Source organism: Salvelinus alpinus, chromosome 3 (genome assembly GCF_045679555.1).
Source record: "Salvelinus alpinus chromosome 3, SLU_Salpinus.1, whole genome shotgun sequence".
NCBI lineage: Eukaryota > Metazoa > Chordata > Actinopteri > Salmoniformes > Salmonidae > Salvelinus > Salvelinus alpinus.
In genome coordinates this window covers 22,755,198-22,764,969 of record NC_092088.1, presented here as the reverse complement: position 1 = coordinate 22,764,969, position 9,772 = coordinate 22,755,198, and the positions used below count along the sequence as shown (strand labels likewise).

The window sequence follows — 9,772 nt, the reverse complement described above, 5'->3', positions numbered from 1 at the left end:
AATGTAGAAAAAGAAAGAAAAACCCTTGAATGAGTAGGTGTTCTAAAACTTTTGACCGGTAGTGTATACTCATTAAGTATGTAGTTGGTATGGGTATTCGAGCACAGCTCGAGTATGAAATATCGCAGAAAGACATTCTCAGACCCACCCATCCAGCGATAAAGGGGATGCAGTTTATAGCAGATACTCTGTGCAACAAGTTTTACATGCCAGGTCTGTCTTAGGTTATTGACATATTTAGATTTTAATTTGTAAAGCAAGCCAGAATGCAATATTATGTCCATTTCAAATTATGAAATTCATATTTCTAGCGGAACTAGTAATTGAGGTTTGCACATTTACCCGGATGCGATAGCGGATGGACTAAGGAGAAGAACGCACGGTGAACGACGGAGGGAGATTTGAGAAGAGAAAAAAAAAATCATTAACTTTGCTGAATTGTTTATTTGGTTTCTTGCAAAATGGAAGAGTTGGACAAAGACATACGATCCACTGCGAGAGGTTTTCATTGCATCCTATGCAATGTGAATGTACCCAATAGTAAGTGAATGTCGTAGTTTTGCTATTTGGTTGCAGTTAGCTAGCTATCGGCTAACCACAACCCAACCAGCTATATGGCTAACTTACTTTATAAGATAGCTAACGTCAGCTATCTTAGCAGGATAACTGTTAGCTAGCTAGTTCATTGCCCTGTCGGCTGTAAACTAATCAGCCAATCGTACAGGTGGCTAGGACAGTAACGTTAGCTAGCTAACCTTTTTGAATTTCTATGATATTTTATCAATTTCAGTTAACAGAAGTAGATACCTACAGTAAATGCTTAGCTAGATATATCAATTCATGACAATTGATATGCACGCTGGCTTAGTTTTACACATGTCTGCTGGATAATCTAACGTTATTTATATCAGTTATGTGACCAATTTTCTTTACTGACTGGAAAACACTGAATCTACAGAGGCCAGTCTGGATGCCCATGTGAAAGGGCGAAAGCATGTGAAGCTGAGCACTGTGCGGGCGACTCGGAAGGCGCAGGTGGAGAACAGTGTGTTTGTCAGTGGGATCAAGCCGGATACAGCTCAAGCTGACCTTGTAGACTACTTCCAAAGGTTTGGACCAGTGTCAGAAGTCATCATGGACAAAGACAAGGTGAGCTCTAAGTAGTTGGAGTGCTGATCTAGGATCGGGGCCATTGTCAATATAATCTTGCTGCCATCTTTTCGATTTCTGATATTCTCTCAATTATCGAGACAGGTGGGTCTCTCCGGACTCAAGCGTCGCTTTGAATGACATTGGCTTTTCTCGATCGATGAGAAAATATCAGAAATTGAGAAGATGGCGGCATATACATTGTCAGATTACTTCATGGCACCAAACTTCATTTAACGGAGCGTTTGCTAAATTCCAAAGTTCCACCTGCAACTAGCCATGGGAGTTTAGAAAACACTGGTGCCTTCCAAGCTGAATTAAGGAAGTATCTGCAAGTAAAGGTTGGTTGAAAAATAATGCCTGATGGATTTGAACATCCCAAACCATAATTATTAAAGGAAAACTTTCATTAGTCCATTGTTGATATAGGTCCAAAATGTTTTGCATGTCATCAATCAAGTTTTCAAGATATGTAACTTTCAAAATAAAGAAATCTGGCAGATTTCTGTATTTTGAAAGTTAGACATCTTAAATTTGATTGCTGACATGCAAAACATTTAATGGTAGGATAATCCATTGCGTTATAAAGGTGTTTTCCATAGCTAGCTGGAGAGGAATATTCTTTGCAGTATTCTTATGGACCCCCAGCCCTAACAGTTGGTTGACACAAGCCTCGGACATACCCCTTGTCATAAGTCTATAATCCATTGTGTTCCGTCCACAGGGTGTGTACGCTATTGTGGAATTTAGTGAGAATGACAGTCTGCAGGCCACGCTGTCCCGGTTAGAGCACGACATGAACGGTCTGAAGCTGCGGGTGAAACCCAGGGAGAACAAGGAGTTCAAACTGATCCCTAAAAAGAGGCAGGATTCCAAGAACCTGCAGCAGATACTGGAGCGGCTCACCAAAGAGCTGTGCCAGACTGCTTCGGTAAGTGTTCTTTGGTTTAGTGTCCCTCCTCATTTCATGTTCCATGACTCTTTCTGTCTGATATGCGCTATTAATGTAGGGAATGATAAAAAGGGTAAGTATCGAAGTGCTGATGGATATGTGTTGTTGAAGTGGTCCTCTGTCTCCAGGTGAATGAACAGATGCAGAGGGTGGTGGAGCGATTCCAGTTGGGGGAGAATGAGAAAAAGGCTAGAGAGTTACTAGTGCAACTGCTCCAGGAGGTGTTTACAGAGTTCTTTCCAGGTAGGCCAACTTTCATTGAGCCCAATCATGTAGCTTGAAGTACAAATTGCCCCTAACCACAGATCAAGGATCAGATTACCTCCAGTCATAGTCTTAACCACAAGGGGGATGAAAAATAGCTGACCCCGTGTCAGTGATTAGGTGCAGAAATTATGGCCTTTGATGTTTGTGTGTGGTCTTGGTACAGATAGTCAGATCCTGGCCTTCGGTTCCTCCGTCAACACATTTGACATCCACTCCTGTGACTTGGATCTGTTCCTGGACCTGGACAACACCAAGGTGTTCCAAGCTCGGGCCAAGAATTCTTCTGAACAGGTGTGGTGGTGTCAACTTTTTTATCGTCCCCCAGCGTCTCAATGTCTTTTAAATTCCCATGCTATCTCCAGCACTACTCTTCCTCTGATGTCCTCCAGACAGGGGAAGGCCCATCGGATGACACCCGCTCTGAGGATTCCATCCTGTCTGACATCGACCTCTCCACCGCCTCGCCGGCCGAAGTGCTAGAGCTGGTGGTGGCCATCTTGAGAAAGTGCGTCCCTGGGGTGCACAACGTCATGCCGGTCAGCGGCGCTCGCCTCCCTGTGGTTAAGTTCATCCACAAGGAGCTCAACCTCCAGGGGGACGTGACCATCAATAACAGGTCAGCCTATACAATGCTACTGTCATAAATAAATAGAACGAATAATTTAATGCATCTCTTCTGCTGCTGTACTGTGTATGGCCCAGAACCAAACTGACCACTACCCCTTTGTCCTAGAAACCTAATAATGATCAGAAAAGTCCCAGACAGCAACTCTTAGTATTTCGGGTATGAAGATAAGCATGACGGGCCACAATGGGTCCCCCCCACCAGCCAACCTTCCTAATCTCACTTCCTCCACCCCTCAGACTGGCGGTGAGGAACACCCGTTTCCTGCAGCTGTGCTCAGGGCTGGACTCCAGGCTGCGCCCTCTGGTCTACACCGTCCGCTACTGGGCTAAACAGAAGCAGCTGGCTGGTGAGTGCTCTTCACAGCTCCCCTGTATGAGAGACTAACATCATTTTAGAGCAAACACCATTTTGAACAGTGTTCAGTAGGGGTCAGCAGAACCTTGCTTGTGAACTTTCAGTCACCTTTTTTTTTTGGCTACAGACGATATGGTGTTATGCCTCTTTGTGCTACATGCTTGTCATAACTGTTTTGTCTCTCTGGTGTTTCTCCTGTAGGTAACCCCAGCGGTGCTGGACCCTTGCTGAATAACTACGCTCTGACACTGCTGGTGATCTTTTATCTGCAGAAGTGTGACCCTCCTGTTCTCCCCACATTGGACCAGCTGAAGGACATGGCCTGTATGTACTACTTCCTGTCTGCACCGCTTTAAAGCTCAACACAAATGGCACATGCATGCCTTAACACGTATCTCATCTCAAGACATTTCTAATCTGAACAAAAATCTAAACACGACATACAACATGTGTGGTGACTATGCAAGGCCATGGAAGAACCGGGACAGTTACAGCTTCCAGGAATTGTGTACAGATCCTTTAGACGCGGGGCCGTGCATTATAATGCTGAAACATGAGGTGATGGCGGCGGATGAATGGCACGACAATGGGCGTCAGGATCTCGTCACGGTATCTCTGCGCATTCGAATTGCCATCGATAAAATGCAATTGTGTTCGTTGTCCGTAGCTTATGCCTGCCCATACCATAACCCCATCACCACCATGGGGCCTTCTGTTCACAACGTTGACATCAGCAAACCGCTTGCCCACACTACTCCATACACGTGGTCTGCAGTTGTGAGGCCAGTTGGAAGTACTGCCAAATCCTTGAAAACGACTTTGGATGCAGCTTATGGTAGAGAAATTAACATTCAATTCTCTGGCAACAGCTCTAGTGGATGTTCCTGTGGGTAGCGTTCCAATTGCACACTCCCTCCAAACATTTGAGAGAAATAAGCTTTTTGTGAATTTTGAATATTTCCGGGATCTTTTATTTCAGCCCATGAATCATGGGACCAACACTACATGTTGTGTTTATATGTTTGTTCAACGTAATTAGCGCGTACATTACTATTATGACTAGTATCTGTTTAGTCCATATAGTGCCCTATATTAACCCACACAGTCCCCTATATGGCAGAAAATAGGTTTAACCTGAGGATGGCTATAGTATTATAACTAGTGAATTCAGTTATTATTTATGTTTTTTCTCTTTTTTTTCTCACTATTCTTCTCTTCCTCTAAGGTGAGGAGGAAGAGTGCGTGATCGAAGGCTGGAACTGCACCTTCCCCAGTCAGCCCATTGCTGTGCCCCCCAGCAAGAACACCCAGGATCTGTGTAGGTTACACCAAAAATTGCATGAAAAATACATCCAACCATGCAGGGGAAAAAAGAATGGGCAGCGTTCAATTATTTATATATATATACAGTGGGGAGAACAAGTATTTGATACACTGCTGATTTTGCAGATTTTCCTACTTACAAAGCATGTAGAGGTCTGTAATTTTTATCATAGGTACACTTCAACTGTGAGAGACGGAATCTAAAACAAAAATCCCGAAAATCACATTGTATGATTTTTAAGTAATTAATTAGCATTTTATTGCATGACATAAGTATTTGATACATCAGAAAAGCAGAACTTAATATTTGGTACAGAATCCTTTGTTTGCAATTACAGAGATCATACGTTTCCTGTAGTTCTTGACCAGGTTTGCACACACTGCAGCAGGGATTTTGGCCCACTCCTCCATACAGACCTTCTCCAGATCCTTCAGGTTTCGGGGCTGTCGCTGGGCAATACGGACTTTCAGCTCCCTCCAAAGATTTTCTATTGGGTTCAGGTCTGGAGACTGGCTAGGCCACTCCAGGACCTTGAGATACTTCTTACGGAGCCACTCCTTAGTTGCCCTGGCTGTGTGTTTCGGGTCGTTGTCATGCTGGAAGACCCAGCCACAACCCATCATCAATGCTCTTACTGAGGGAAGGAGGTTGTTGGCTAAGATCTCGCAATACATGGCCCCATCCATCCTCCCCTCAATACGGTGCAGTCGTCCTGTCCCCTTTGCAGAAAAGCATCCCCAAAGAATGATGTTTCCACCTCCATGCTTCACGGTTGGGATGGTGTTCTTGGGGTTGTACTCATCCTTCTTCTTCCTCCAAACACGGCGAGTGGAGTTTAGACCAAAAAGCTCTATTTTTGAATCATCAGACCACATGACCTTCTCCCATTCCTCCTCTGGATCATCCAGATGGTCATTGGCAAACTTCAGACGGGCCTGGACATGCGTCTGCTTGAGCAGGGGGACCTTGTGTGCGCTGCAGGATTTTAATCCATGACGGCGTAGTGTGTTACTAATGGTTTTCTTTGAGACTGTGGTCCCAGCTCTCTTCAGGTCATTGACCAGGTCCTGCCGTGTAGTTCTGGGCTGATCCCTCACCTTCCTCATGATCATTGATGCCCCACGAGGTGAGATCTTGCATGGAGCCCCAGACCGAGGGTGATTGACCATCATCTTGAACTTCTTCTATTTTCTTCTATTTTCTAATAATTGCGCCAACAGTTGTTGCCTTCTCACCAAGCTGCTTGCCTATTGTCCTGTAGCCCATCCCAGCCTTGTGCAGGTCTACAATTTTATCCCTGATGTCCTTACACAGCTCTCTGGTCTTGGCCATTGTGGAGAGGTTGGAGTCTGTTTGATTGAGTGTGTGGACAGGTGTCTTTTATACAGGTAACGAGTTCAAACAGGTGCAGTTAATACAGGTAATGAGTGGAGAACAGGAGGGCTTCTTACAGAAAAACTAACAGGTCTGTGAGAGCCGGAATTCTTACTGGTTGGTAGGTGATCAAATACTTATGTCATGCAATAAAATGCAAATGAATTACTTAAAAATCATACAATGTGATTTTCTGGATTTTTGTTTTAGATTCCGTCTCTCACAGTTGAAGTGTACCTATGATAAAAATTACAGACCTCTACATGCTTTGTAAGTAGGAAAACCTGCAAAATCGGCAGTGTATCAAATACTTGTTCTCCCCACTGTATATACACTGCTCAAAAAAATAAAGGGAACACTTAAACAACACAATATAACTCCAAGTCAATCACACTTCTGTGAAATCAAACTGTCCACTTAGGAAGCAACACTGATTGACAATAAATTTCACATGCTGTTGTGCAAATGGAATAGACAAAAGGTGGAAATAATAGGCAATTAGCAAGACACCCCCAATAAAGGAGTGATTCTGCAGGTGGTGACCACAGACCACTTCTCAGTTCCTATGCTTCCTGGCTGATGTTTTGGCCACTTTTGAATGCTGGCGGTGCTTTCACTCTAGTGGTAGCATGAGACGGAGTCTACAACCCACACAAGTGGCTCAGGTAGTGCAGTTCATCCAGGATGGCACATCAATGCGAGCTGTGGCAAGAAGGTTTGCTGTGTCTGTCAGCGTAGTGTCCAGAGCATGGAGGCGCTACCAGGAGACAGGCCAGTACATCAGGAGACGTAGAGGAGGCCGTAGGAGGGCAACAACCCACCAGCAGGACCGCTACCTCCGCCTTTGTGCAAGGAGTAGCACTGCCAGAGCCCTGCAAAATTACCTCCAGCAGGCCACAAATGTGCATGTGTCTGCTCAAACGGTCAGAAACAGACTCCATGAAGGTGGTATTCAAAAGTGACCAAAACATCAGCCAGGAAGCATAGGAACTGAGAAGTGGTCTGTGGTCACCACCTGCAGAATCACTCCTTTATTGGGGGTGTCTTGCTAATTGCCTATAATTTCCACCTTTTGTCTATTCCATTTGCACAACAGCATGTGACATTTATTGTCAATCAGTGTTGCTTCCTAAGTGGACAGTTTGATTTCACAGAAGTGTGATTGACTTGGAGTTACATTGTGTTGTTTAAGTGTTCCCTTTATTTTTTTGAGCAGTGTATATATATCCCTTTAGCAGACACTTATCCAAAGCAACTTAGTCAGTCATGCGTGCATACATGGGTGATCCCTGGAATCAAACCCTCTATCATGGCGTTGCAAGCGCTATGCTCTACCAACTGAGCTACAGAAGACGTTAGAATATCAATAGTAGAATTGAAGGTACCATTTTCCCATTGATTTATTTTAGGTTGAATAATGGCTTGAAGCTTTTGTTTGTTTTTTCTCTGTAGGTGCCCTGCTGTCAGGCTTCTTCTCCTTCTATGCCCAGTTCGACTTTGCCAGCTCTGTCATCTCCATCAGGGAGGGCTGCTCTCTCCCTGTCACCAGCTTTCTTAGCCGAGACAAGGTAAAGGGGGAAGGGGAGGCCATGGGGCAGGAGAGGTCCTCAGGCCCTAAGTTGGGCCCCCTCAATGTGCTGGACCCCTTCGAGCTGCACCACAATGTGGCGGGCAACCTGACTGAGCGCAGCCAGAGGAGCTTTCAAAGGGAGTGCCAGGAGGCAGAGAAGTACTGCCGCAGCCTGCAGTACATGCGCAAGTCTACCAAAGGTAAGGTGTGGGGCCTGGTGCGCCTTTTCACCCCCCGGGACGAGGGCCCTCACCACCACAAGGGGGCTGAGGGGGCAGAGCGGGAACTAGCCATCAGCATCCCCTTCAAGGCAGCGTCGCTCCCCGAGGTGGTCCGCAGCCAGCTGCACTCAGCCGGGGACGGCTTCCGCTTGCTCTGGTTCCAGAGGGTGTGCTCTGCTGTAGAGGGGGTGATTCAGGGAGTCCTTAAGTGCAGCCTAACTAACACCGGCACGGGGGAAAGCCCTGGAGCTGACGGAATGGATACTGCATCACCGATTGGCAAATCGACAAACGACCACGGTGAGAACGCCAGCCGCCTTGCCTCCAGTGACTGCAGCCCCCAGAGCAAGGCCACCCCAGGAGCCAAGAGACCCCTGCTGTCCTCTGAGAGCAGCGACTCCTCCGTGTCCCCGCAGGGCAAGAGGCCCAGGTTGGACAGTTACAGCGGGTCCCAGCCCGGTTCTCCACACTGGACCTACGTCCAGAGTCACAGGGTGTGGGCGGGCCGGCGGAAGGTAAGGAGGGAGCTGCTTAAAGGGGGGATGGACATGGACTCCAGGCCAGAGGGCAGCAGTGTGGAGCTGGAGACCCAGGTGACCAAGCACATTGTGGACAAGGAGCCAGAGGACAAGGAGCCGCTGGAGTTCCAGGTTCAGGCCCAGGTGGTGGGCGGCACAGAGAGCACCAAGGCCGTGATCAAGTTCCGACCCTCTGCCGATGGCGCCGGACTGTTCCAGGACTTCTTTCACTTCCTGGAGATGTTCCTGCCCAAGATGGCCGACACACTGATGGGGAAGACTGGGTAGATGACGCCGGACTGTTTTGTAAAAGGGTTGTGTGGGTTCTGATAATCATCACTTTTTGTTTTTTCTTCTGAATAGTGGAAGAGTGGTTGAAACTGGTCATTTTACACTATTTTCATATTATGGGAGATTTTTTGTTGTTGATAAAACTAAAGGAGTTGTCTCTTTTTGAAAACGGATCTGACCAAGATGGCTCTGAAGTGTTATGAAAGAGCTTGAGTAATGGCTTTGATAAAGCCATGAAAAAGATTGTGAAAATTGATTGTGTGCTGTCATGCCATTAAGTTAGGTATGTTTTATTTGTTTTAGATTAGGGTTGGCAAGTGCCCTGCAGCAATGCACTCCTTTGTATTGTTTCAGTGATTTGTTTGTTTATCTTGTTTTATAGAGGGGGGGGTGGGGTGGTTTGAAGGAAATTAAAGGCTATTGACAGTTGGAATTAAATGGAAAAACATCTTTATCAAGCGATGGGACAACAATCTTTTCTTTTTCTTCACATGCCGACTTTTGCGCTTTGTCTTGGCGCCGTTGTGCCACAGAATCTATCCAATGTTTAACTATTGGACAAGCTCCCATGTCCATAAATCACAATGGTAGGCTGTCCACCTAAGGTCTCCAGGGGAACTTGCCTGTTTATGATGTTACACAGGTCAGAATTACATGGTGCGTGCATCATTGACACTCTGTCCACCATTGAAACAGCCTGGCAGACACATGTCTATGCCAGGGGAAGTGTGTTTACTGGAAGACTGGTCCAGATAGGTCTCTCTGCCCATACGACTGAGACCAACAACTGCAATTGCTCAGGGAGATAAGCTGCTTTATTACCTAGGCTATCTGCCGCCATAGTTGGCAGTGGATAGGCGTGCTGGGCGGTATTGGCAAAATATCATATCACTACTTAAATTTTTTTGTGGCGGTATTTGACGGTATTTTATGTTTTTAAATTATATCTGTTCATCGGTTGCAACACTCACTACCGAGTTCCAAACTGCCCCTGGAAGCAACATCAGAACGATAACTGTTCGTCGGGGTTTCCTGAAATGGGTTTCCATGGCCGAGCAGCCGCACACAAGCCTAAAATCACCAGACGCAATGCCAAACGCCGGCTGGAGTGGTGTAACCTCTCA

At 46.1% G+C, this 9,772-nt stretch overlaps 1 protein-coding gene across 1 annotated transcript; it reads left to right on the top strand.

Moving 5' to 3' along the window:
- The first annotated feature begins 353 nt into the window (after nucleotides 1–353).
- tut1 (terminal uridylyl transferase 1, U6 snRNA-specific) lies at nucleotides 354–9,107 on the top strand. The gene is made up of 10 exons (XM_071392104.1): nucleotides 354–540; nucleotides 959–1,149; nucleotides 1,874–2,080; nucleotides 2,230–2,344; nucleotides 2,532–2,659; nucleotides 2,758–2,984; nucleotides 3,233–3,342; nucleotides 3,552–3,674; nucleotides 4,576–4,668; nucleotides 7,501–9,107. The coding sequence occupies exons 1-10, from the start codon at nucleotides 462–464 to the stop codon at nucleotides 8,643–8,645; spliced, it is 2,418 nt and encodes an 805-aa protein (XP_071248205.1). The 5' UTR covers nucleotides 354–461; the 3' UTR covers nucleotides 8,646–9,107.
- The last annotated feature ends 665 nt before the right edge of the window (nucleotides 9,108–9,772 follow it).